This window comes from Narcine bancroftii, chromosome 1 (genome assembly GCF_036971445.1).
Source record: "Narcine bancroftii isolate sNarBan1 chromosome 1, sNarBan1.hap1, whole genome shotgun sequence".
Lineage (NCBI taxonomy): Eukaryota > Metazoa > Chordata > Chondrichthyes > Torpediniformes > Narcinidae > Narcine > Narcine bancroftii.
In genome coordinates this window covers 121,744,423-121,767,729 of record NC_091469.1, presented here as the reverse complement: position 1 = coordinate 121,767,729, position 23,307 = coordinate 121,744,423, and the positions used below count along the sequence as shown (strand labels likewise).

Below are 23,307 nucleotides of genomic sequence, written 5' to 3'. Positions count from 1 at the left end.
ATCCAAGGGTCCACATTGGCCTCATCAGTTCTCTTAGAACAGAAGTAGAAGCAAGTCATCCTTGATCCTGTGGAATTGCCTGAAGAAGACTAGATGGAGGAAAGACAGAGAGTCCTAAAGATTGTGTTGGTTGTCTGGTGCCAAAGATGAGGACATCTCTTTTGGGGTGAAGAGGAACCTGAAGTAGGAGAGAAATCACCCAGCTGTTATGGCCTTTATAGGTACTACCAGCATAGATAGGACCATAAAGGAGGTTCCCTTGAAAGATTATGAACAACTGAGGTGATCAATGAAAATCAGAGTCACAAAGGTGATAATCTTTGGAAATTAGGAGAGAATAAATAACATAAGGGAAGTAAACCTATGGCTCAAAGTTTGGTACAGAAGAAATGGGTTTTGATTCATGGGGTGTTAGCTCTGGCATTGGAAGAGATGTTCTGTTGGGATGGGTCTATACTGGGACTAGTATTCTTGCAAATTGCATAACAAGGATTATAGGTAGGGGTTGAGTGCGGTTTTAGTTGAAGTGACAGGACGTTTAATATATCAAAATGATATGAGGAGTCAATGGCACTGTGTAGTGAAGAGATGATTAAATATTGAAATATTTCAGGGAGGGACGGAAAATATAAGCAAACTGTGCAGCAGAAATTGGAACCGGAGTAAGTGATATAACCATATAACCATTTAGAGCAGGGAAACAGGCCATTTTGGCCCTTCGAGTCCGCACCGGTTCACTTGAACAACTCCACTAGCTCCCCCGTCCCGCTCTCCAACCCCCTCACATCCATGTACACATCCAACCTTCTCTTATATGACAGAAGGGACCCTGCCACAACTATCTCTTCTGGAAGATCATTCCATTCTGCCACCACTCGCTGAGTGAAAAAGCATCCTCTAATATTTCTCCTAAAGTTTTTCCCCCTTACCCTTAGAACATAGGAAGTAGGAACAGGAGTAGGCCAAAAATGGCCCAACGAGCCTACTCCGCCATTCAATACGATCATGGCTGATCTAATTTATGACCTAACTCCACCTACCTGCCTTCTCCCCATATCCCCTAATTCCTCTATCATGTAAAAATTTATCTAACCTAATTTTAAATATGTTTAATGAGGCAGCCTCAGCCACTTCCCTGGTTAGAGAATTCCAAACATTCACTACTCTGTGGGAAAAACTATTTTTCCTCATCTCTGTCCTAAATCTACTCCCCCTGCCCTCAGGGGAAAGAGTCTGTTTATGTCTAGTCTATCTATTCCTTTCATAATTTTAAATACCTCTATCAAATCCCCTCTCAGCCGTCTACGTTCCAATGAATAAAGTTCCAGTCTCTTTAATCTCTCCCTATAATCTAGATGCTGTAAGCCATTTTGTAAATCTTCTCTCCACCCTCTCCACCTTATCTATATCCTCTCTATAATTTGGAGACCAGAACTGAGCACAGTACTACAACCCTGGCCCCACCAATGCCTTAAACAGCCGCAGCATCACTTCCCAGCTCCTATACCCTATACTATGATTTATGAAGGCCAGCACATCATACGCCTTCTTAACCAGCCTGTCTACATGGGAATCCATCTTCAATGAACTCTGTGTCATAACCCCCAGGTCCCTCTGTTCCTCTGCATGCTTCAATGTCCTCCCCTTAACTGTATATGTCCTATTCTGGTTATTTTTACCAAAATGCAGCATCTCACACTTGTAACAAAGTAAGATCTTAAAGGTTTTGATCACCTTTCATTTATAAAATGATGGATGAAGTGACAGCACAAATAGAAATAAATGAGTTTGATTTAACAGATGTTAACAGGATGCAGGCTGATCAGATTCAATTTTCCAAATTGTTCGATGTTGCAAAAGAATAGGCAGGAAGGGAAAGAAGGTGGAATGACATGGTTAATCAAGGAAGATATCAATGCAGTGGTGAGACATGATATAGATATAGCTGTGACGTGGGATCAGTTTGGTGGGACATGAGGAATGGAAGGGAAAGACATGAGTGAGAGAAGTCTACAGGCCCCCAAAGTATTACCGCATAGCAGGACAAAACAAAAATAGTGAAATATCAAAGACCTTCCCAAGATCGTGTTATATGGCGAGCTCTCCACTGGCCACCGTGACAGAGGTGCACCAAAGAAAAGGTACAAGGACTGCCTAAAGAAATCTCTTGGTGCCTGCCACATTGACCACCGCCAGTGGGCTGATCTCGCCTCAAACCGTGCATCTTGGCACCTCACAGTTCGGCGGGCAGCAACCTCCTTTGAAGAAGACCGCAGAGCCCACCTCACTGACAAAAGGCAAAGGAGGAAAAACCCAACACCCAACCCCAACCCACCAATTTTTCCCTGCAGCCGCTGCAACCGTGTCTGCCTGTCCCGCATCGGACTTGTCAGCCACAAACGAGCCTGCAGCTGACGTGGACTTTTACCCCCTCCATAAATCTTCGTCCGCGAAGCCAAGCCAAAGAAAAAAAGAAAGAATTAGGAAGTGCAAAGGGAAGCAGAGCATGGCGGCTAGCAATGGCCACTGCCTCACAGCATCGGAGAGTCAGGTTCAATCCTGACCTTGGGAACTTCCTGCGTGGAGTTGCAAGTTTTCCCTTTGACTGTGTGGGTTTCCTCCAAGTGCTATGGTTTTCTCCCACATTCTAAAAAGCATGTGGGTTGGTAGATCATTTGCCTCTGGTGTGTGGATGAGTGGTAGAAGCCAACATATGACTAATGTAAGATTAGTTGAAATGGTTGGTGCTGACTCTATGCACTGATCGATCTGTTTCCATTCCATATCTCTCTATGACTCTTATGTGTGGGATGAGAGGGTCATAAATGTTAAACCTGTATTCCTTGGAGGTTATAAAAATTAGTGGTGATATCTAAGATTTGGAGGAATATCAGGGTAGATACTGAGGCTTTTCCATTGATGTGGGAATCTTGAATTAAGTCATAAATGTCATCTGAGACTGAAGTCTGCAGAGGAACATCTTCCTGCAGAGAGTAGTCAACCTCTGGTATTGCCTTCCCCAGAGAGGTGTGAAGGTTTGTTTAAAAATGAGGTAGATACATTCCTGGAAGATCAGGAAATTGAGAAGTATGGAGAACTACCAAAGAAAAGGAGAAGAGGTCTGGCTGATCTGCCATGATCACATTAAATAGTGGGACTAGGAGCCTCGAGTCCTGCAACAAAGTGTTAGTCCTCCACACCTTTCGTACCTTTAGACAGGAAACTGATGATGGGTTGTTATACAAACTAATGACTTAAGAAGAGCACAAGAAAATTAAAAACATATAAAAATAAATATATTTTTTCACCTTTCCTGTTACAACATACACAAATTTATTTCAAGCCAGATCATTCAGTGCATTTAAAGAGGAAATGGACATTTTAAAAAATGATCCGGGAATTAAGGATTGTGAGGAACTGGCCGAGACTCTGTTGCCCCCTATCGCAGTCTCTCCGCCTGACTCCAACTTTCTCCCGAGTCCCAGAGTTGATCGTGGTGTCACGACTCAGCTGCTGCCAACAGCCTCCTAAACATCATTCCTCCTCAACTGTACCCAAATCAGTCTGGGGAGAACTAGGCCTCAGCAGATCAGCCACAATCATATTGAATGGCAGTGATGAGTCGTCTGCTCCCGCTCTTACTTTAAAAAATTTTCTTAGGTGGGTGAGCATTTCAGAGACAGTGACCAGAGTTGCCTAATCTTTAGCATATAACAACCATATAACAATTACAGCACGGAAACAGGCCAATTTGGCCCTTCTAGTCCACACTGATCCAAGTACCTTCCTCTAATCCCACTTACCAGCACTCTGCCCATATCCCTCCATATACTTATTCAACTCTTTCTTAAATGACAAAATTGACTCTGCCTCCACCACCTTTCCCAGAAGCCCATTCCACACAGTAACCACTCTCTGCATAAAGAAGTTCCCCCTCATGTTACTCCTCAACCTTTGCCCGTCAACGGTGAACCCATGACCTCTTGTATCCATCTCTCCTACTCTCAATGGGAAAAGCCTTTCCACAATTCCTGCATGTACATTCCCAGATGTCTCAATCAGAACCAAACAGAGCAGCAATTCCCCAAAGGAAAAAATTCCAATGAAAATAAGGAACAAATAAAGTGCAAACCAATCTAATTTTTAAAAAATTCATTTGAATAATTCCATGGGATTTTTGCACATCTCATATTGCCACAATACATGATCTTAATTCAATGCACTGCATCCAAGAAAGCATAATCCCAGAGTGCCGTGTTCCAGCATCAACTTGGGTTGGATGATTCCAGCTCATGAGTGCTTCCAACCAATGCAGCAAAGAGCTCAATTACTCCTTTCTAAACAAGACCTGATCTGCACTTCAAATGTATACAGACATCAACTATTCACAAGCAATTTTTTTTCCTGAATATTTCTATTATGCTCTATTTCTCATTTTTAAGTAAGCTTTAACATAGCTATGGACGAGAAATTAAGAAAGGAAAGCTAGAAGTGGGCACAAGAAGTTCTTGGAAAATAGAAGGAAAATCCTAAAGGATTCTATACTAATCTCAATAACAGAAGAATGACAAGAGTGAGGGTAGGACCGATTCAGGATAAAGAGGGAAACATATGCCTGGAGGCAGAGGAAGCAGGGAGAGACTGAATGAATAGTTTGCCTCAGTGTTTAACAGGGAGAACCTTGCTGAATGTAAGGTCAGTGTAGCACAGGCAAATGAGCTGGAGCATGTTAAGGTTAATGAAGAGAAAGTGCTGGTGGTTCTTAAAGGCATTCAGATAGATTAAGTCCCTGGGGATATACTCTAGGTTACCAGGGGAACTGAGAAAAGAGATTGGTGCGGTGCCGTCAATGAGCTTTGCATCCTGCCTAGCCACTGGAAGGATTGGAGAATGGAAAATGTAGTCTCCTTTTTCAAGAAAGGTAATAGGGAGAATCCTGAGAATTATAGTCTAGTGAGTCAGTGGGAAAACTATTGGAGAGGATTCTTGAGGACAGGATTTAGGTGCATTTGGAGAAGCAAATTCTTATTGGGGAAAGTCAGCATGGCTTTTTGAAGTGCAGGTCATGCCCCATGAGTATGGGGCTTTCTAAAACATGCATCACAGTAACAGGCCCTTCCGGCCGAGAGCCCATGCTACCCAAATACCCCAATTAATCTACAACCCCCATAAATTTTGAAGGGCTGGAGGAAAGCAGAGCACCCAGAGGAAAACCATGCAGGAAAGGAGAGCATGTACAAACTCCTTTCAGACAGCGTCGGATTCAAACCCGGGTCACTGGCTCAGTAATAGCCAATACACAAAGATGGGGTGGGATTTCCAGAGAAATTTCCGTCTTTTGCATGACCTGGACTGGGTCCAGTAATGAACAGTAGCTTCTAATAGATCACTCACGGTCACAGGATCTGTTATTTTCTTAGTTTGTACTGTGGAGCTTGCTTATTCAGTAGCCTTGTGGTCTCATCAGCCTCGTAGCTCCAGGGGCCCCCAGATCAATCCTGGCCAAGGGTGTTGTCTATGTGGTATTTACACCTTCTCCCTATGACTGTGTGGGATTTCACCAGCAACTTTTGCTTCCTCTCATAACCCAGAAAAGTGCTAGTAGGTTAATTAGCTGCATCACGGTCAGTGTAGCGATTAGCGCAATGCTAGTACAGTGCCAGAGACCCGGTTTCAAATCCAGCACTGTCTGTACAGAATTTGTACATTCTCTGTGTTTGCATGGGTTTCCTCTGGGTGCTCTAGTTTCTTCCCACTCTTCAAAAGGTATGGGGATTGTCGGTTCATTGGGTATTTGGGTGGCACAGGCTCATGGGGTGGAAGGCCTGTTACTGTGCTGCATGTCTAAATGTGACAAATTTAACTTAAAATGACCCCTTTTCTGTGATAACAAAAAAGGATGCATCAGAGAAAATAACTTATAAGGAAATAAAGAGAGAGTCAAAGGTATTGAAGGGATTGCTCCCAGGCTACCGGATAAGCTGGTGAGCCTCACTCTTCCAAAATTCCATCTGATATTATGAATGCCTGCATGAATTATCTTTCAGGAATCAAAAAATGTCTTCTGAGGGCACTGTAGACTTCATTGGTTTCAGTATTAATTGTTAAGATTTTCATGGTTAATTGTCAGATTAAACATGTAAATAGTACCCTCAAGGCTGATACTCAGGTAGATGGTGTGGTGAAGAAGGCATTTGGAATGTTGCCCTTCATAAATCGGAGTATTGAATTCAAGAGTAGGGAGGTTATGATGAAATTGTACAAGGCATTGGTGAGGCCAAATTTGGAGTACTGTGTACAGTTTTGGTCACCAAATTATAGGAAAGATATAAACAAAATAGAGAGAGTGCAGAGAAGGTTCACGAGAATATTGACAGGATTTCAAGGTTTGAGTTACAGGGAAAGGTTGTGCAGACTGGGGCTTTTTTCTCTGGAGCATAGAAGATTGAGAGGGGACTTGATAGAGGTGTTTAAGATTTTAAAAGGGACAGACAGAGTGGGCACAAGAAGTTCTTGGCAATTAAGAGTGGGGGAGATTCAAACTAGAGGGCATGGTTTAAGATTAAAGGGGGAAAATTATAAGGGGAACATGAGGGGAAATTTCTTTACGCAAAGGGTGGTAGGGATGTGGAATGAGCTTCCGACAGACGTGGTCGAGGCGGGATCATTGGTTACATTTAAGGAAAGACTGGATAGTTACATGGAGAGGAGAGGACTGGAGGGGTATGGACCGGGTGCTGGTCAATGGGACTAGGAGGGTGGGGATTTGTTACGGCATGGACTAGTAGGGCCGAACTGGCCTGTTCTGTACTGTAAGTGGTTATATGGTTATGGTCATTGTATCATTTGGAGGAGCAGGGAACTTCTGATATTTCTGTCTTTGTGTTATTCTAGGTGGGAAACGTATTTGGAAAATACCCTCAGCAAGTTATCACATGTAATAAAATCTCAGGGTTTCCCCTGGATATTCTTCATGGCAATAGAGAAATCATGTGAAACCTATTAAAAATGTTTCCTCTACTGAAATGCAAAATTACATGGTTTATCAAACTTTGATGCCAAATGCTCAAAGATATATAAAAAAAAACACATTTAAGAACAGCAAGTCAGCACTTTATCTGATTATCTTTATCTGTCAATCTGCTTTTAAAGAGCACTTTGTTGGGTAGATTTTCTGGGGCTTGATGTAATTATTCCATTGATTAGCCGGTATTTTTATTCACGTGTCATTATAAGAAATCAGCCCACTTTTTCACCTCTACATTTATCACATTCAGATATTATAATATATTTTGAAACCAACAGTTAAAGACAAAGCTTATATTTCAGTTTGAATGGAGTACTATAGATATCATCCATAAACAACAAAAAAGTTCTTGCAATGCAGTCATTCATAGTCACATTTAATGATCTTTGTCCTCAGAAAATGCTTCATTGACTTCCAAGGATGAAGAAAGTGTCTTTTCTTGTATGGAGAGATTAATTAAGATTGACCTATTCTCACTGGAGTTTAGAACATGAGAGGAATGTGATAGTCTGGGACGGTTTATAGAGTCATAAAGTACAGTTACAACTCTGATTATCCAAAAAATGGTCAGGACTGGGCCCATTTTGCATAAACGTTTTTTTTTCTGAGAACTGGTCTTTTATTTAAAACAGCCCAGTCGCAACAGCAAATCACTTGTAACGGTGTTTAAACCACAACAAACAACAAGGTAAGGCTTTTTAAGCATTAAAATAATGTTTTATTCTCCCCCCAAAAATGCCAGCCACCGCCAAACACCGACACTTCCCCACCGAGACCGCTCTGGTGTCGGGAGCTTGAGGGTCCTGCTCTTGCCTGGGAGCTTGAGATCGCTGCTGTCACTGCCATGAGCCTGACATCATAAAAATTTTGGATAAATGAGGAGCTTTGATTTGTTTTAGTTATTCTCATTTATCCAAAATTTAAAAAAAACTTCAGATAACTGAGGTGTTACGAGCCCAGAGGACCCCAAAACCCAGCAGCAATAGATAATCACCAAGACAAATGGTTACTTAAACAAAAGTTGCTTTTAATTATCTTTAAACTTGAAAACAGAATCACACTTTAACTTATCACTATTAACTTAACTAACCTAACTTAACCCCCTTCTAATTCTAAGCACACGTGTATGTAATGTGTGTGTAAGTTCAGAAAAGTTCTTTGGTTCACAGTCCAATCTCACTTCTCATTCCTCCAAGTTCACTGGTTTCAGGCAATTCTTATTCTGTGCACAGAATTTAACATTTATGAAGTTCACCAGGGTTTGGTGCTTGAAAGGTAAATGGTTACCACTTAGGAAGGTTTTTGTCGGTTTTCAGAGAGAGATTTGTTGTTCGCTGGACACCCACAACTGATTCCTTGTAACCAGCCACTTCAGTGTCTTGCTGATGAAACCTGCCCCCTCAGGGTTTTTTGGATAACCTACTTCTTTCAGGTCACCACAGAGTTCCTTTTTGTTTCTCTTATTTCAAGTGAAACATTAGGCAGCCAGTCCTCTCCTCTCGTATCAACCACAAGGGCTTTGACCAGGCTGAACTAAGCACTCACAATCTGTCTTCCAAATGGGGTTTTTCACAAGCTTGTCAGCTTGTCCTGTTCCAGTCCCAGCTGCTGTTGCTGACTGTAAAACTGTAGAACTGATCTCTCTCCCTCCCTCCCTCTCTCTCTCAGATAGAGAGAAAGCCTGTTTTACTCTCTCTGTTTGCAAAACCACATGACCTTCTTAGAACAGCAAGTTCCCCTCCAGACAGCCTGCGGCTCTCGTCAGAGCCGCAGGCTGTCTGGAGAGGAACTTTCATCTGTTGCCTTTTTGTAAACAACAATCCATTAGTGAAGTCTCTTGGGCATTCTCCAAAGCTTTTGCAAAGGCTCTTGATGCCAGACAGTCTAGTATGAGCAGAGCTCCAGTATTTTAAATAAGACCTGTTTTAAAGTGTTTGTATGCAACCTACACTGAAAAAAACCCACCCCAATGTATCTCCCAAAAATATACCTATGTACAATACAAACACAACATAATCTGTCACAGAGGATTTCAGAGAATCCAATTTTGGATAATTGGAGTTGTACTGTAATAGAGCTTTACAGCATGGTGATAGGTCCTTTGGCCTATCTTCTCCATGTTGACCAAGTTGTCTACCCAAGCTGTTCGTCATTCTGGTTACTTCTCACTGCTACCTTAAGGCAGAAGGTATAGAAGCCCAAACTCCAGCACCACTGAATTCCAGAACAATTTTTATCCAAAAGCTAACAAGCTCTTGGACCTTCTTGTTGGACCATAACCCCAACCATAAACTAATTCGGGAACATCAAAAGATCTGTTTGCATTCCACTGTTTTTTTTTCTTGCACTAAGTGCAACTGTGAATATTTATCTATCTATCCATTTATATTTATTTTCCCTCAACTGTCTTGCATATTGTGGTAATTTAATGTATATTATTTGAAATGATATATCTTATGTGCCTGTTTGACTGCAACAAATAAGAATTTTGGTGCATCTGTACTTTGTACTTCTGTATATGACAAAAAAAATGATTCAAGGACCAAGGTTTTAAATCAGAGGGTGGTGGGAGTCCAGATCGAGCTGCCAGAAGAGGTGGAAGAGGTGTGTATAATCACAAAGCAGTTGGATAGGTAGAGGGATATGGACCTTACGCAGGCAAATGGGATAGTTCAGGAAAGCACCCTTGCCAGCATGGACATGCTAGGGCATGGGCCTGAATCCATGCTGTACTTCTCTATCATTTCTTGACACTGTTTCCCCAGAACTGCTCTATTCAAAGGGATAATATTCAAATCACATTCTCCCTCATCACTGAGATTTATGACTTTCCATGATACCAAATACAATGAGTGCTTTTATTCAGTCGTCTCTCATAGAATCATTGAGTTTTATAGCATAGCTACAGGGCCCTTCAGACCAAGTTGGAGATCATTCCAAGTTGCCACCTCAACATTTGCTGCTCATTGCTGCATTAATCACATTGCTCCATTCTCAATGAAAGAAGACTTCAGTAACTCTTCCTTCAGCTATAGGAGCAAGCACTGGCATTTAGCTACAGAGATAGATTTCCCAAAATGTCGTATCCACAGACCACATTCATATTCTGATGGCGACCTCTCCAGGCACCTTGTGCAAGGATCATCTGACTGTGGTCCTTTGGCTTAACGAACATTTGGACAAGATCTTTGTTGAGGTTATTATTAGAAGTGAGGGATGAGGCCTTGACAGATTTTTGCCTCTTCATTGGCTGCAGGTAAGATGCCAAAGATAGGGGATGGCTAATGTTGGTCCATTATTTAAGAAGAGCAGCAGTAAGGCCAGTAATTACAGGCAAGTGAGCTTTTGCATGTCAGCAAAGGGAAATTATTGGAGAAAATCCTGAGGTGTAGCTTATGAGTGATCCATAACATTAACAGCAAATGAGGAGGTATTTTGGGCATTTCTTTTTTCATTAGGCATTTCAATGTTATCTCTTCTACTATTTCCTCTACTTATGTGCCTTGGTCTTCTGGTTTCCTGTAAAATCTGGATCACCTTTTAACAACCTCTACTTTTTGGGACTTTAACTTTTTCTTCCATCTGCCAACCATTATGTTTTTGTGAACATTGTCATCACAGCAGTATTCAATGTGTCTTTCCTGCATATGTTTAAGAAACAGGACCTTATCTTTTAAAAAGAACAGTGAACAGAGAACATCACACTATGGGACCTTCAGCATGATGATGTGGCAACCTGTATAAACCATCTTCACAATCAATATAACCTCTCCCTAATTCACACATATAACCCTTCATTTTTCTTACACCCATGTGCTTCAGAGTCTTTTAAATGTCCCCATCGGTGTTTAATCCACCACCATCCCCGGCAATGCAGTCCAGTCATGAACCATTCACTTTGTAAACAAACTTACCTCTTATATCTCCTTTAAACTATTGCCCAGTCTTCTTAAGCAAATGTCCTCTGGTATTGGACATTGCTTCTTGGGGAAAAGGTGTTGGCTGTCCACTTTATCTAGAGTCTTCGTATTTTTATACACATCTATTAAATCACCTCTCATCTTCTGTTACTCCAAAGAGAATATCCCCAGCTTACTCAATTATTGCTCAGATGATATGTTGCTAATCCAGGAGGCTTCCTGGCAAATCTCCTCTGCACCTTCTCCAAAGCTTCCACGTCTTTCTTGTAATGAAGTGACTAGAAATGAACACAGTATTCTAATCATGGTCTGACTAGAGTTTTGAATGCAATCCCCTGACGAATGAAGGCCAACACACCAATACACCTTCTCAACCACTCCATCAACTTGCGTAGCCACCTTGAGGGATCAATGGACCTGGATCCCAAGATCCCTCTGATCCTCCACTCTGCTCAGAATCATGTCATTAACCATGTACTCTGCCTTCAATGTGCATCACTTCAGATATATCTGCACTGAACTCCAGTTCCTCATCCACACCATTCATAAAGATCACAAAGATCAGAGGTCCCAGAACAGAACCCTGTAGACCACTGCTCGTTACCAACCTCCAGGCAGAATTCGCTCCATTTACTATTACCCTCTGCTTTCTGTGGGCAAGCCAATTCCAGATCTACTCACCCAAGTTTGTATGGATTCCATGCCTCATGACTCTCTGGATGAACCTTGCCCTTTCTAAAATCCATGTGTACCACTCTACTTTCACCAAATTGTTTTATCACTTCCTTTTAAAACTCAGTTAGGCTCATGAGGCACAACCTGCCCCTCAAGCTATGATTCTCAAAATGTTAGTAAATCCTGTCCCTCTAAATAGTTTGACCTTCACTGACGTTAGTCTCATTAGTCTACAATTCATAGGATTATTCCTGTCACCTTTCTTGAACAATGGACAAATTCAAAATCAATGCAATAATTTCAGAGAATGAGCAATAATTTGCATTTTCTGTTTCTACTGCAGGTTTGTAGACAGAAGATCGTCCAAGCGGCCATTATGACAAAGTTGTCAACAATGATTCAGCATCAGATTGTTGACAAGGAAACTCTGTGGATTACTTCCATTGCCATCCAGCAATATAAAGACTACGGACTTCTTTATTCTTGACAATGACTGCATTTATCTGCAATCCTGTTGCATAGGTGGCCTATTTGTATAAATAGTGTGGATTTACTATCTGGAAGGTGAATCTGTGGATATGACAAGAGTAAAAAGGTGTGAGAAGCTAACACCTACAGAACCAAGACTGGGTTTCTACTTTTGCATTATTATCTTAATTCAACATCACTTTTAAAAAGTTTTCTCTTAGATTTGAACCCCATAATATCATTATTAGTTGCATGTAGTTTTACGTAGCTGGTAGAACATGAGAAACGCATGTCAACACGGACAATTCTGCAAAAGAGAACTGGTACTTAATGAGTTTCAGTATCTTTAAGGCAGGCCTGGCTGAGAGCCAGCAAGATGTATTTTCTACAGTGAATGAATAAAGGAATGCATGAATGAGAGGTTATTGTCATGCAATAAGTTCAACATGCAGATGCAATATAAGTCTTACTTGTTCCAGTTTCTCAATTAAATAAAACACACAAACAACAACAGTATAATGAACACTTTCACAAAGAGAAAACAATGAGAATATGTATAAAAGGAAGTGAAAATAAAATAAATAAATAGTTACAGAAAAACACAATACTTGAGAAACTCACCAGGTAATAAAGATAACCAATGTTTCAGGCCTGAGCCCTTCATCAAGGTATGAACAAAATGTAGGGAGGCGCCTGGATGAAATGACAGAGGGGGTGGGGGTGGGGGAAGGGGCAATAAATATTTACAGTTGTGTCAGGAACATCTTTGGTGGTCATGCAGTGGGACTGTGGTAGGCAATCTGCCAAGTTCAAGAACCCAATAGGTGTTGGGGAAAGAAATCTGTACTTGAACCTAGACTTCTACCTGAAGGTAGTAAATGAAGTGTGCATAGCCTGGGTGATGAGGTCTTTTAATATGTTGGAGTTAATCAAGTCCAACAGCAAGTTATTTCATGGATTAGTAAAACCATTGTCTGTTACGAAGGAAGGTACAGGATCCTTGGACTATAGTCCAAAATAATGGTAGATTGGCTGTACAAAAAAAGTTTCAAAGGAAATTATACATTTTTGACTACAGTCCAACAGAACATTATACTGTAATCCCCATAGACTGGACTTGATTTTAGATATAAAGCAACATATATAGAACAGAGAATTCTTCTTCTTTGGCTTGGCTTCGCGGACGAAGATTTATGGAGGGGGTAAAAAGTCCACGTCAGCTGCAGGCTCGTTTGTGGCTGACCAGTCCGATGCGGGACAGGCAGATACGATTGCAGCGGTTGCAAGGGAAAATTGGTTGGTTGGGGTTGGGTGTTGGGTTTTTCCTCCTTTGCCTTTTGTCAGAATGGATAATCAATTATGATACATTTCTTGCTGAATCGTGCTTTCAAAGAAATTGAATAACACATAGGGTGTAGTAGTATCCTTTCACATCCAATCATGACTTCAAGTTTCAGAACACTGGCAAAAAAATGTTGGTCACTCCCTTGGAGACTGTACTCATCCGTCAAGTAGCGTGGTTGCAGCCAGCCTTCATATAATGGATCTGGCTTTTGTTGTCTAATGGCATACTTCAGTTTACATAAAAACAATCAACTCACTATTGATGTTGTGGATAGTGAGCTTTTACTATGAATAGTGTTCCCATCATAAAAGAGGACTTCAATGTGCAGCGCTCCAAACGAATGATAAATTTAACATGGTTGGCACTAACCTAGCTATATCTCATTTTCTGTTTCCCCCCCATTGGAACACCCCATCATCCTCCTAACTTTTCCCCCATCCTCACACAGACATTTAGAGAAAAAAAGAAAACATGTTAGTTTAACAAGTCCCCAGGGCTAGATGGGATATATTCTTGGTTATTGAAAGAGGCAAGAGAGGAGATTGCTGGAGCCTCGGTGAAGGTCTTTGTATCTTCACTAGAGCAGGTAAGTCCCTGCAGACTGTTGTTCCAATGTTGGGGAAGTAGGGATAATCTGGGAAAATATAGATAGTTGAGCCTCACATCAGTGATAGGGAAGCTATTGGAAATTATATACATTTGGAAAAGCATGGCCATATTAAAGATAGTCAGCATACCTTTGTGCAGGCCAAGTTATGTCTTACAAAACTGACTGATTTTATGAGGCGATGACATGAGGGTAGAGCAGTGGATGCTGTCAACATGAACTTTAGAAATATGTTTGGCAAGACCCCTCACGCCTGGCTGATCCAGAAAGTACTCTATGGTATTCTCTGCACCACAATGACACTACTGAACAGCAGCCTGTCATTTCCCAATGAGTTCTGGATCTTGTCCTCCACAGATTTTCCCTCCCCAGCTTTGAGCTTTGACATTTCCGAGCCCCTCAAAGACCTCCTCTTTCTACTGCCTGTTTTATTATCCACTTTCCTAAGTACTACCCCTCAGATTCTATCACTAACTTACATACTGGTATCAATTTACAGTAGTCGATTTACAATTAGCTAGTGTTTGGCATGTGGGAGGAAAGCAAAGACCATAAGATAAAGGAGCAAAAATAAGCCACTCAGCCATCAAGTGTGCCCCACCATTCAATCATGAGCTGATCCATTTTCCCACTCAGCCCCAATGCCTGGCCTTCTCCCCATAAACTTGGATGCCCTCTATCTAACTAAGAACCTATCTATCTCTGTCTTAAATACATCCAATGACTTGGCCTCCACAACTACCTATGGCGATAAATTCCACAGATTCAGCACCCTCTGGCTGTAGAAATTCCTCTGCCTATCTGGTTTCAGTGGACCATTTAATCTAGAAGTCCTAGACTCTTCCAACATGGGAAACAACCTTTCTACATCTACTCTGTCTATGCCTTTCAACATTCAAAATGTTTAAATGAAATTCCCTTTGTTCTTTTAAATTCAATAACAAAAGGCCAAGAGCTATCAAATGCTCCTCATAGGATAACCCTTTCATTTCCAGAATCAACCTAATGAACTCTCTCTGAACCTTCTTTAACGTCAGCATATCTTTTCTTAAATGAGGTTCCCAAATCTGCTCACAGAGGTATCATCAGTGCCTTATGGAGCCTCAATATTACATCCCTGCTTTTATTTTCTATTCCTCTTGAAATAAATGGTAGCATTGCGTTTGCTTTCTTCACCATCGTCTCAACATGCAAATTTACCCTCAGGCTCTCCTGCGCAAGGGCTTCCAGTTCCCTTTGAATCTGGGAATTTTCAATTTTCTTCCCATTTAAAAAATAATCTGCCATTTATTTTTTTCTAACGGTACACTTTATTTGCCATTTCTCTGCTCATTCTCCATATCTAAGTCCTTTTGTCGCCTCCCTGCTTCCTCAACAATACCTGCCCTTTCACCTACCTTCGTATCTTCTGCAAACTTGGCCACAAAGCTATTTGTTCCATATTCATAAGCAGCCAGAAAAGGTCAACATGGTCATGGAAATGCAGGGAAAGTCCACATCAGAGATCAGCATTAAATCTGGGTCACTGGAGCTGTGAGGCAGCAACTTTCATTTTTAATACAATTCTCAAATCCCACCCAAAACTGATCAGTAAACTCTAAGACCAGGGACTCAACAGCCCACTGTGTAGTTGGATCCTGCATTTCCTCACCTCCGGCCCACACTGAGTGAGGATTAGTAAGGCCATCGTTTTCACGTTCTCTATCAGTACCGGAGCACCTCAGAGCTGTATTCTTAGCCCCCTGTTCAACTCACTTTACACCTATGACTGTGTGGTTCTATATGGCAATAACACCATCTACAATCTTTTACTCAGTGTCACCAAAACCAAGGAGCTGATTGTTGACTTCAGGAAGGGAAAACCAGAGGAGTACGATCCTGTGATTATTGGGGATCAGAGGTGGAGAGGGATGGGGGTAAATTTAAGTTCTTGGGAATCACTATCTCAGAGGATCTTTTCTGGACCCAACAACTAATGCTATCATGAAGAAAGCACATCAGAACCTCTACTTCCTCAGGAGTTTGAGGTGGTTTGGTATGTCATTATAAACCCTGGCAAATTTCTACAGATGTATGTTGGAAAGTGTGCTGACTGGCTGCATCGTGGTCTGGTATGGGGAAACCAATTGCCCTGAGCATAAGACCCTCCAAAAGGTAATGGACATAGCCCAGGAGATTTCAGGAAAAACCCTCCCCAATATCTAGAACATCTACAAGGAACACTGCTTTCAGAGAGCAGCAGCAATCACCAAGGATCCACACCACCCAGCACACACTGTGTTCTCACTGCTGCCATCAGGAAAGAGGTCTAGGTGCCACAAGATTTGTACCACCAGGTTCAGGAACAGCTGCTACCCCTCCACCATCAGACTCCTCAACAACAACTCAATCAGAGACTTTTACTTTTGCACTTTATTGATTTTTAAAATTCTCTCTGTATTGCACAATCAGTTTGTTTACATTTTTTATGTTTACATTTCTGTATTTGCTTACATATGTACATTGTGTACAGTTTTTTTTGCATGAACAATAAGTGGTAATTCTGCCTCATTCGCAGGAAAAAGAAGAAAAGGAATCTCGGTGTTGTATGCGATTTCTGAAATCTAATCTGAATCTAAATCTAATCTAAATCCAAAGTGCTTTAGAATGCAATGGAAGCCCAAATTCTTTGCATACCCTAATCTGAAAATAATGGAGATTTCTGTGACAGAATGATAATAACAAGTTGGCAAAATGGGCAGAACAATGACAGATTGATGATGCATTTTGGGAAGACTAATGTGGTCAGAGTATACACAATGAATGACAAAAAAGAGGACCTCAGTGTACATCCAATGACCCTCAAATGAGGCAGCACAGCTGGCTATGAATGCATCAGTAATGCTTGTCTTCATTAACAAGGGCATAGACTGTATGAGCAGGGAGGTTATGATGTAGAGTCATGGATGCTTGATGCATTACCTTTTTAACATTACAGCACAGTAGAGGCCCTTGAGTCCATGATGATGTGCCAACCTACTTCAATGTACTCCATAACATTCTAATTATTTTTGCCTACCTCATACCCTCTACTTGTTACAACTATTTGCATTTCTAAAAGTCCTTTAAATTTCCCTTTTGTACCAGCTGCCACCACTATCCCTGACGATGCATTACAGGCACCCACCACTCTGTGCAAAAAAACCCAGCTCTGTCATTCCCTTTAAACTTTCATCCACTCACATTAAATTGATGTTCTCTACTATTTGCTGTCACCACCCCAGGATAAGGAGCTGGCTGTCCATCCCATCTAAGCCCCTCATACTCTTACATAGCTCAATGAAGAATACTTGCACCTTTCGTCACTTAAAATAGAAAAACTGGAGCTCTGCCAACCTTGCTTCATGTGACAGGTTCTCCAATCCAGGCAACATCCTGGTAAATCTCCTTTGCATTTGCATCCTTCCTGCAGTGAGGTGATTAGAACTGAAGACAATGCTCCAAGTGTGGTCTAACTAGAGCAGTGGTTCCTAACCTTTATCTTTCCACTCACATACCACTTTAAGTATTCCCTATGCCATAGGTGCTCTATGATTAGTAAGGGATTGCTTAAGGTGGTATGTGGGTGGAAAGAAAAAGGTTGAAAACCACTGTTTTAATTGTACCTAATTGATTTGTTATGTACACAATTTCATAACTCCAAAGGAAATGGGCCAATGACAATTTGTCTTGAGCAAAATATTTCAGTAACAATTGGGTCTAGACCAGTGCTTCTCAACCTTCCCTTCCCACTCACATACCACCTTAGGCAATCCCTTACTAATCAAAGAGCACCAATAGCATTGGGATTACTTAAAGTGGTATGTGAGTGGAAAGAAAAAGGTTGGGAACCACTGAACTAGAGTTTTATAGAGCTGCAACATTAACTCATGTCTCTTGAACTCAATCCCCTGATTATTGAAGGCCAACACACCATATGCCTTCTTAAGCAACCTATCAACTTGCGTGGCAACCTTGGAGGATCTATAGACCTGGACTCCAACATCTTTCTGTTCCTTCACACTGTTAATAAGCCTAACATTAACCCCATATTTTGTCTTCAAGTTTAACTTTCCAAAATGCATCTCCTTACTTTTAATTGGATTAAACTCCATCTGCCACTTCTCTGCCCAATTCTGTATCTTGTCTATATCCTGTTGTAACAACCTTCTACATAATCCATAACACTTCCAACCTTTATATCATCCGCAAACTTACTGACACACCTTTCCACTTCATCCATTATTTATAAAAGTCACAAAGAGTAGGGGGGTCCCAGAACAGATCCCTGTGGAATGTCACTAGTCACCAACTTCCAGACAGAATAAGTTTAGCTTCCTACTACTCTCTCCTTTCTGCAGGGATGCCAATTCTGAACCCCAGCAACCACAGTTCCTTGTATCCCATGCCTCATGATGTCCTTAATGAGCCTGCCATGAAGGACCCTGTCAAATGTCTTACACTCCACAGCCACTGGCTTAACTTCATCAATTTCCTTTGTTACCTCCTCAAAAAACTCAATTAGGCTCATGAGGTACAATCTGCCTCTCACCAAGACACAGAAACTAACCTTGAAACATTGACTGTCTATTTTTCTCCATAGATGCTGCCTGACGTTTTGAATCCCTCCACCCTCTGTTTACTCAAGGTTATAATACTGCTACATCAATTATTTATTGGATTACAGCTAAGTGCATTTCTTTTTATCACACAATGAGACGGATGAGAGGAGATTGGGATAAGGTATTTCACCTATGAGGAGAACTGGATAAGATGAAAAGCAAAAAAAAAAATTGCAGAGGCTGGAAATTAAAACAAAACAGTAAACATTTTTGGATCCACCTTAAAAAATGGTGGCACTGTCAAAGTTGCTGTAATGCGGACCCACAGAAAGTGAGGAGCCATCTCAGATTAGCTCCTTCAAGGTCTAACCACCCATTTTGACTGCCATTGGTTCTGTACAGGCTTTAACCAACCAGTTAAAGGAACAAATGCTGGTTTATTTTAAAACCCTGCGACTGCAGGGTCTGGTGGCAAGCATGACCACCAGTAACCATGAGGGGTTGCGGACTCCTGCTAGGTGAAGGACTGATGCAGGCACGAGAAAATGGGGACACCATCCCCTGTTTGAGAAGATAAAGCAGAGGAGATGACTCCTGGGACAGTGACCTTGGTGTCGGACCAGTGAGGGGCTCTGAGGCTGAAGAACCCACGGATGGTGGGCTGTTGGCAACTTGAGGTGAGGAACCCATGCAGGATACAGGCTGCTGGCAACCATGGTCAAGCCTGTGAACTGGGATGTGAGAGCGCCGGAGCTTCCTGATTGTCTCAGGGATATGCATCAGGAGATTGGGTTGCTGATGGTTTGGACTGAAGGCTGTGTGGCTGTGGAGACTGCAAGATCACTGGAGACGAAGCCATGGATATTCAGTGATTGAGGAGGCTCACTTTTGCTTCTCTTTCTCTGGCTGTAAGGGGCACTGAGCAATCTTTGCTGATAGTGAATCGTTTGCCATTTTTACACTGAAAAGCTGCGCTATTGCCGTAAACATGACCAGTCTCTGAAAGCTGGCTTGCTTGTTCACACAGAACAGAAAAAACTGGGTTGGTGAGTCCTTTTACATAGTGAGCTGGCTTCCCAAAGCAAAAGGGGCGGGATGTGTTGTGCAGCCCTGCTCCACCTTTGACTCTACTTACCTTGGTAGATTAAAGCTGGGTATGTTCAGATCCAAAATCCAACTTTGATGCATTCACACAGCTAGGTGAAATGGTCAAAAGGCAGATAATACCCAGCTTTAATCATCTGTGTAAAAGGGGTATTTATCCGCCATACAGTAAGTAGACTACAGGAAACTTGGTGTAATATCACATTTTCTGTTTCTTCTTTGGCTTGGCTTCGCGGACGAAGATTTATGGAGGGGGTAAAAAGTCCACGTCAGCTGCAGGCTCGTTTGTGGCTGACAAGTCCGATGCGGGACAGGCAGACACGATTGCAGCGGTTGCAGGGGAAAATTGGTGGGTTGGGGTTGGGTGTTGGGTTTTTCCTCCTTTGCCTTTTGTCAGTGAGGTAGGCTCTGCGGTCTTCTTCAAAGGAGGTTGCTGCCCGCCAAACTGTGAGGCGCCAAGATGCACGGTTTGAGGCGATATCAGCCCACTGGCGGTGGTCAATGTGGCAGGCACCAAGAGATTTCTTTAGGCAGTCCTTGTAATTATATGACAATAAACTAATCTTGAATCATATTACAATGGCACTGTTGCAGCTTTTTTTCTGCACTGTTTCTCTGGATCTATATGTATTAATTGACTTCTAGGCTGATGGTTTGGACTGGACTCTGTGCAGCTGCGGGGGCCACTGAAGCACTGGAAGTGAATCCACGGCAACTCAGTGACTCTGGGGGACCTCTCTTTTGCTTCTCTTTCTCTGACTGTAAGAGGTGCTTTAGGCAATTTCTGCTGGTTGTGAATCTGTCTGCCTTCCGGCAGAGGAAAACAAATTTTGTGTAATATTGAACTGTCTTTATGACATGACAATAAATTGTATTTTGAATTTTGAATCTCTTGAATCTTGAATCTTGGTTTCATACAAAGTGAAACACATTGATAAGAATAACTAGGTTGGCTACATAATTAAAGAGTACAGGTCTTAAGAGCTCCCAGTGTGTGTCTCTGCGCTTATCTTTAATGGAGAAAGGGCAGATTCAGTAAAAATGTAAAAAGTCACATGAGATCATGGTTTTTGTAAACAAAGGCAGAAAATCTGAAAGAAAAGAGGTTATGTTGAAACTTGATTTAAAAACATCTGGTTCAGCCAAATAAAACCAGTATCCAATTCGGGTCATTGCCTATCGGAAAGAACATTAAGACTGAGCAACAGGGGCAAAAAAAATTCCAAGGATGAGTGTACAGGGAGAAGTTGTGATTATTCTAAGATGAGAGAAAATTTGCTAGAGCCATTAAAAGTAATGAGGTGCCTGAACAGTTTAGACTAGGTTCTGGTTGCTGGTAAAGGTTCAGAACTAAAGTATCTCAGTGGCTTTGGCTCAAAAATGATTAATAAATATGAAATGCTGCTAAACCAATATAGTTTCCTAAGGAATGTTGCATTTCACATTCTGATAATTAGAGTAAATTCTCTTTAACTCCAGATCCATGGATCATCTTAAATCCTAACCAATGACCAACAATCTAATCGCATATGATTTATTAGAATAATCTCTAATTGTGCACAGTTTCCTTTGGATAATTTCACAAAGTGTTTTCTGAAAGTCCATGGAAACCACATGCATTGACTGTTGCCCCATTTCATTCATTGTACTATGTACCCGTACGGTAAGCGCAAATCTGTAACAGCAGCAGTAACTAGGGTTCGAATCCGGTGTTGCCTGTAAGCAGTTTGTACGTTCACCCCGTGATTGCGTGGGTTTCCTTCGGGTGCACTGGTTTCCTCCCACCATTAAAAAAAATACATACTGGAGTTAGAGGTCAATTGGATGCAATTAGGTGGCATGGGCTTGCCACGCTATATGTCTAAATTTTTAAAAATTAAATTAGCATTATTGTCTATAGTTATTGATGCCAGCAAAGGTGGAAGAATTTTTTTTGGAGACGAGAAATATCATTAGAACAGTATACAATTCTCTTGGAATCCAGCCTCCATTTGGTTTAAAAAAAAATCACCTGTGATTTCATTGCAAGTTAAATAGCTGCCAGGGTGAAAGGGGAATTAGTGATTTGTTTCCCAATGAATACCAACATGGCTTTGTAACTAAGGGATGAATGGGAATGATCTGAATGACTGCAACTTGACTTATTCATCTTTTCCTCTGAATAAGAACTTCAAATGCAAATACAAGCAAACAATTATGCAGCAAAGATTAACATAGAAACATAGAAAACTGACAGCACAATACAGGCCCTTTGGTCCACAAAGTTGTGCTGAACATATCCCTATCTTAGAAATTACTGGGCTTACCCATAGCCCTCTATTTTTCTAAGCTCTATGTACCAATCCAAAAGTTAATGCGACTGAAACAACTAAATTCCATGCATGAACTTCTGGACAGTCGAGCTGAACACTTCTCAATTACCAGTGAGAGCTTAATAAAATGCACCCAAGCTCACAACAATGCCAAAAGACAACTTTTTCAAAGGATTATATTTGCATTGAATTCAGATTTGATCTTTACTTTCAGCCTTCACCCCAGCATGAATTTCTTTTGGAAATCTACAACAGCGTACTGTATGTTGTGATCTTACCATAGTGAGGGATGATGGCCCATGCCATGGCAGATGCGTAGATCCCTCCAATCATCCAGAACATGCAGAGCCAGCTCAAGTGCTCACCCCGCTTCTCCCGGGCCAGGACTTCCGCAAAGTAGGCAAACACAACTGGAACTGCTCCTCCAATCCTATGTTCATAAAGAAAATATAGGCCACTTATTAACCTGAAACCACAGACTCCAGTTAACTGATTAAAAAAACTTGTTTCCCATCTTAAATCTGTAAACTCCTAATTTTCTGCTTTATTAGTGTTGGTTTCATTAGCTCTGTTCACCTAAGAATGTTTTAATAGATTTAGGTGACTTAATAGATAGAGGCCTATAAGGTTATGAGAGGCATAGACAGGATGGACAGCCAGCACCTATGTCCCAGGGGAAAGAGAATCCCAGAGGACATCTGTATAAGTTTAGGGGAGGAGAATTTAGGGGAGACATCAGGAGTAATTTTTTTTACACAGAGAGTAGTGGGCAATTAGAATGTATTGGCAGGGTGGTAATGGAGGCTGGTACAATAGGGACATTTAAAAGATTCTTAAGCACATGGATACGAGAAAAATCATTAACAGTTACGGATGCAAGGTAGGGATGATTCAGACTGTTCATTGGGATTTTATTGGTCAGAACAACATCATGGGGTGAAGGTCCTGTACTGTACTGTAATTGTTCTATTTTCTATATGCTAAGATGTTGAATGTATGCATTCATTAATATTAATCATTATCATGTCCTGATCTAGCTATAGAATATTTTCTAAAAAAAATATTTTCAATTAGTTGTATGTGGTTAAAAATGATAATGAGTTTATTGCCCTACACAGAATTACAACATTCATTTGCACCAAAATTTGCATTGAGCAGGCATGTTAAAATAAAAATATCTACAATAGTGTATACTAAATTACCCCAGTATTGTAAGTGAAAACGAATATAAAAGATACTGTAGATAGGTATCAATATTCACAGTTATCT

General features: G+C 41.3%; 1 protein-coding gene across 3 annotated transcripts in view; it reads right to left on the bottom strand.

Annotated features, from left to right (window-relative positions):
* The window catches only part of sv2ca (synaptic vesicle glycoprotein 2Ca), a 226,386-nt gene that overhangs the window by 114,810 nt on the left and 88,269 nt on the right, over positions 1 to 23,307 (bottom strand). For all 3 annotated transcript variants that reach the window (XM_069937707.1, XM_069937726.1, XM_069937715.1), the window contains one exon: positions 22,317 to 22,468. In XM_069937707.1, the coding sequence (XP_069793808.1) occupies positions 22,317 to 22,468 (152 nt within the window). The remainder of the gene's footprint in view (positions 1 to 22,316; positions 22,469 to 23,307) is intronic.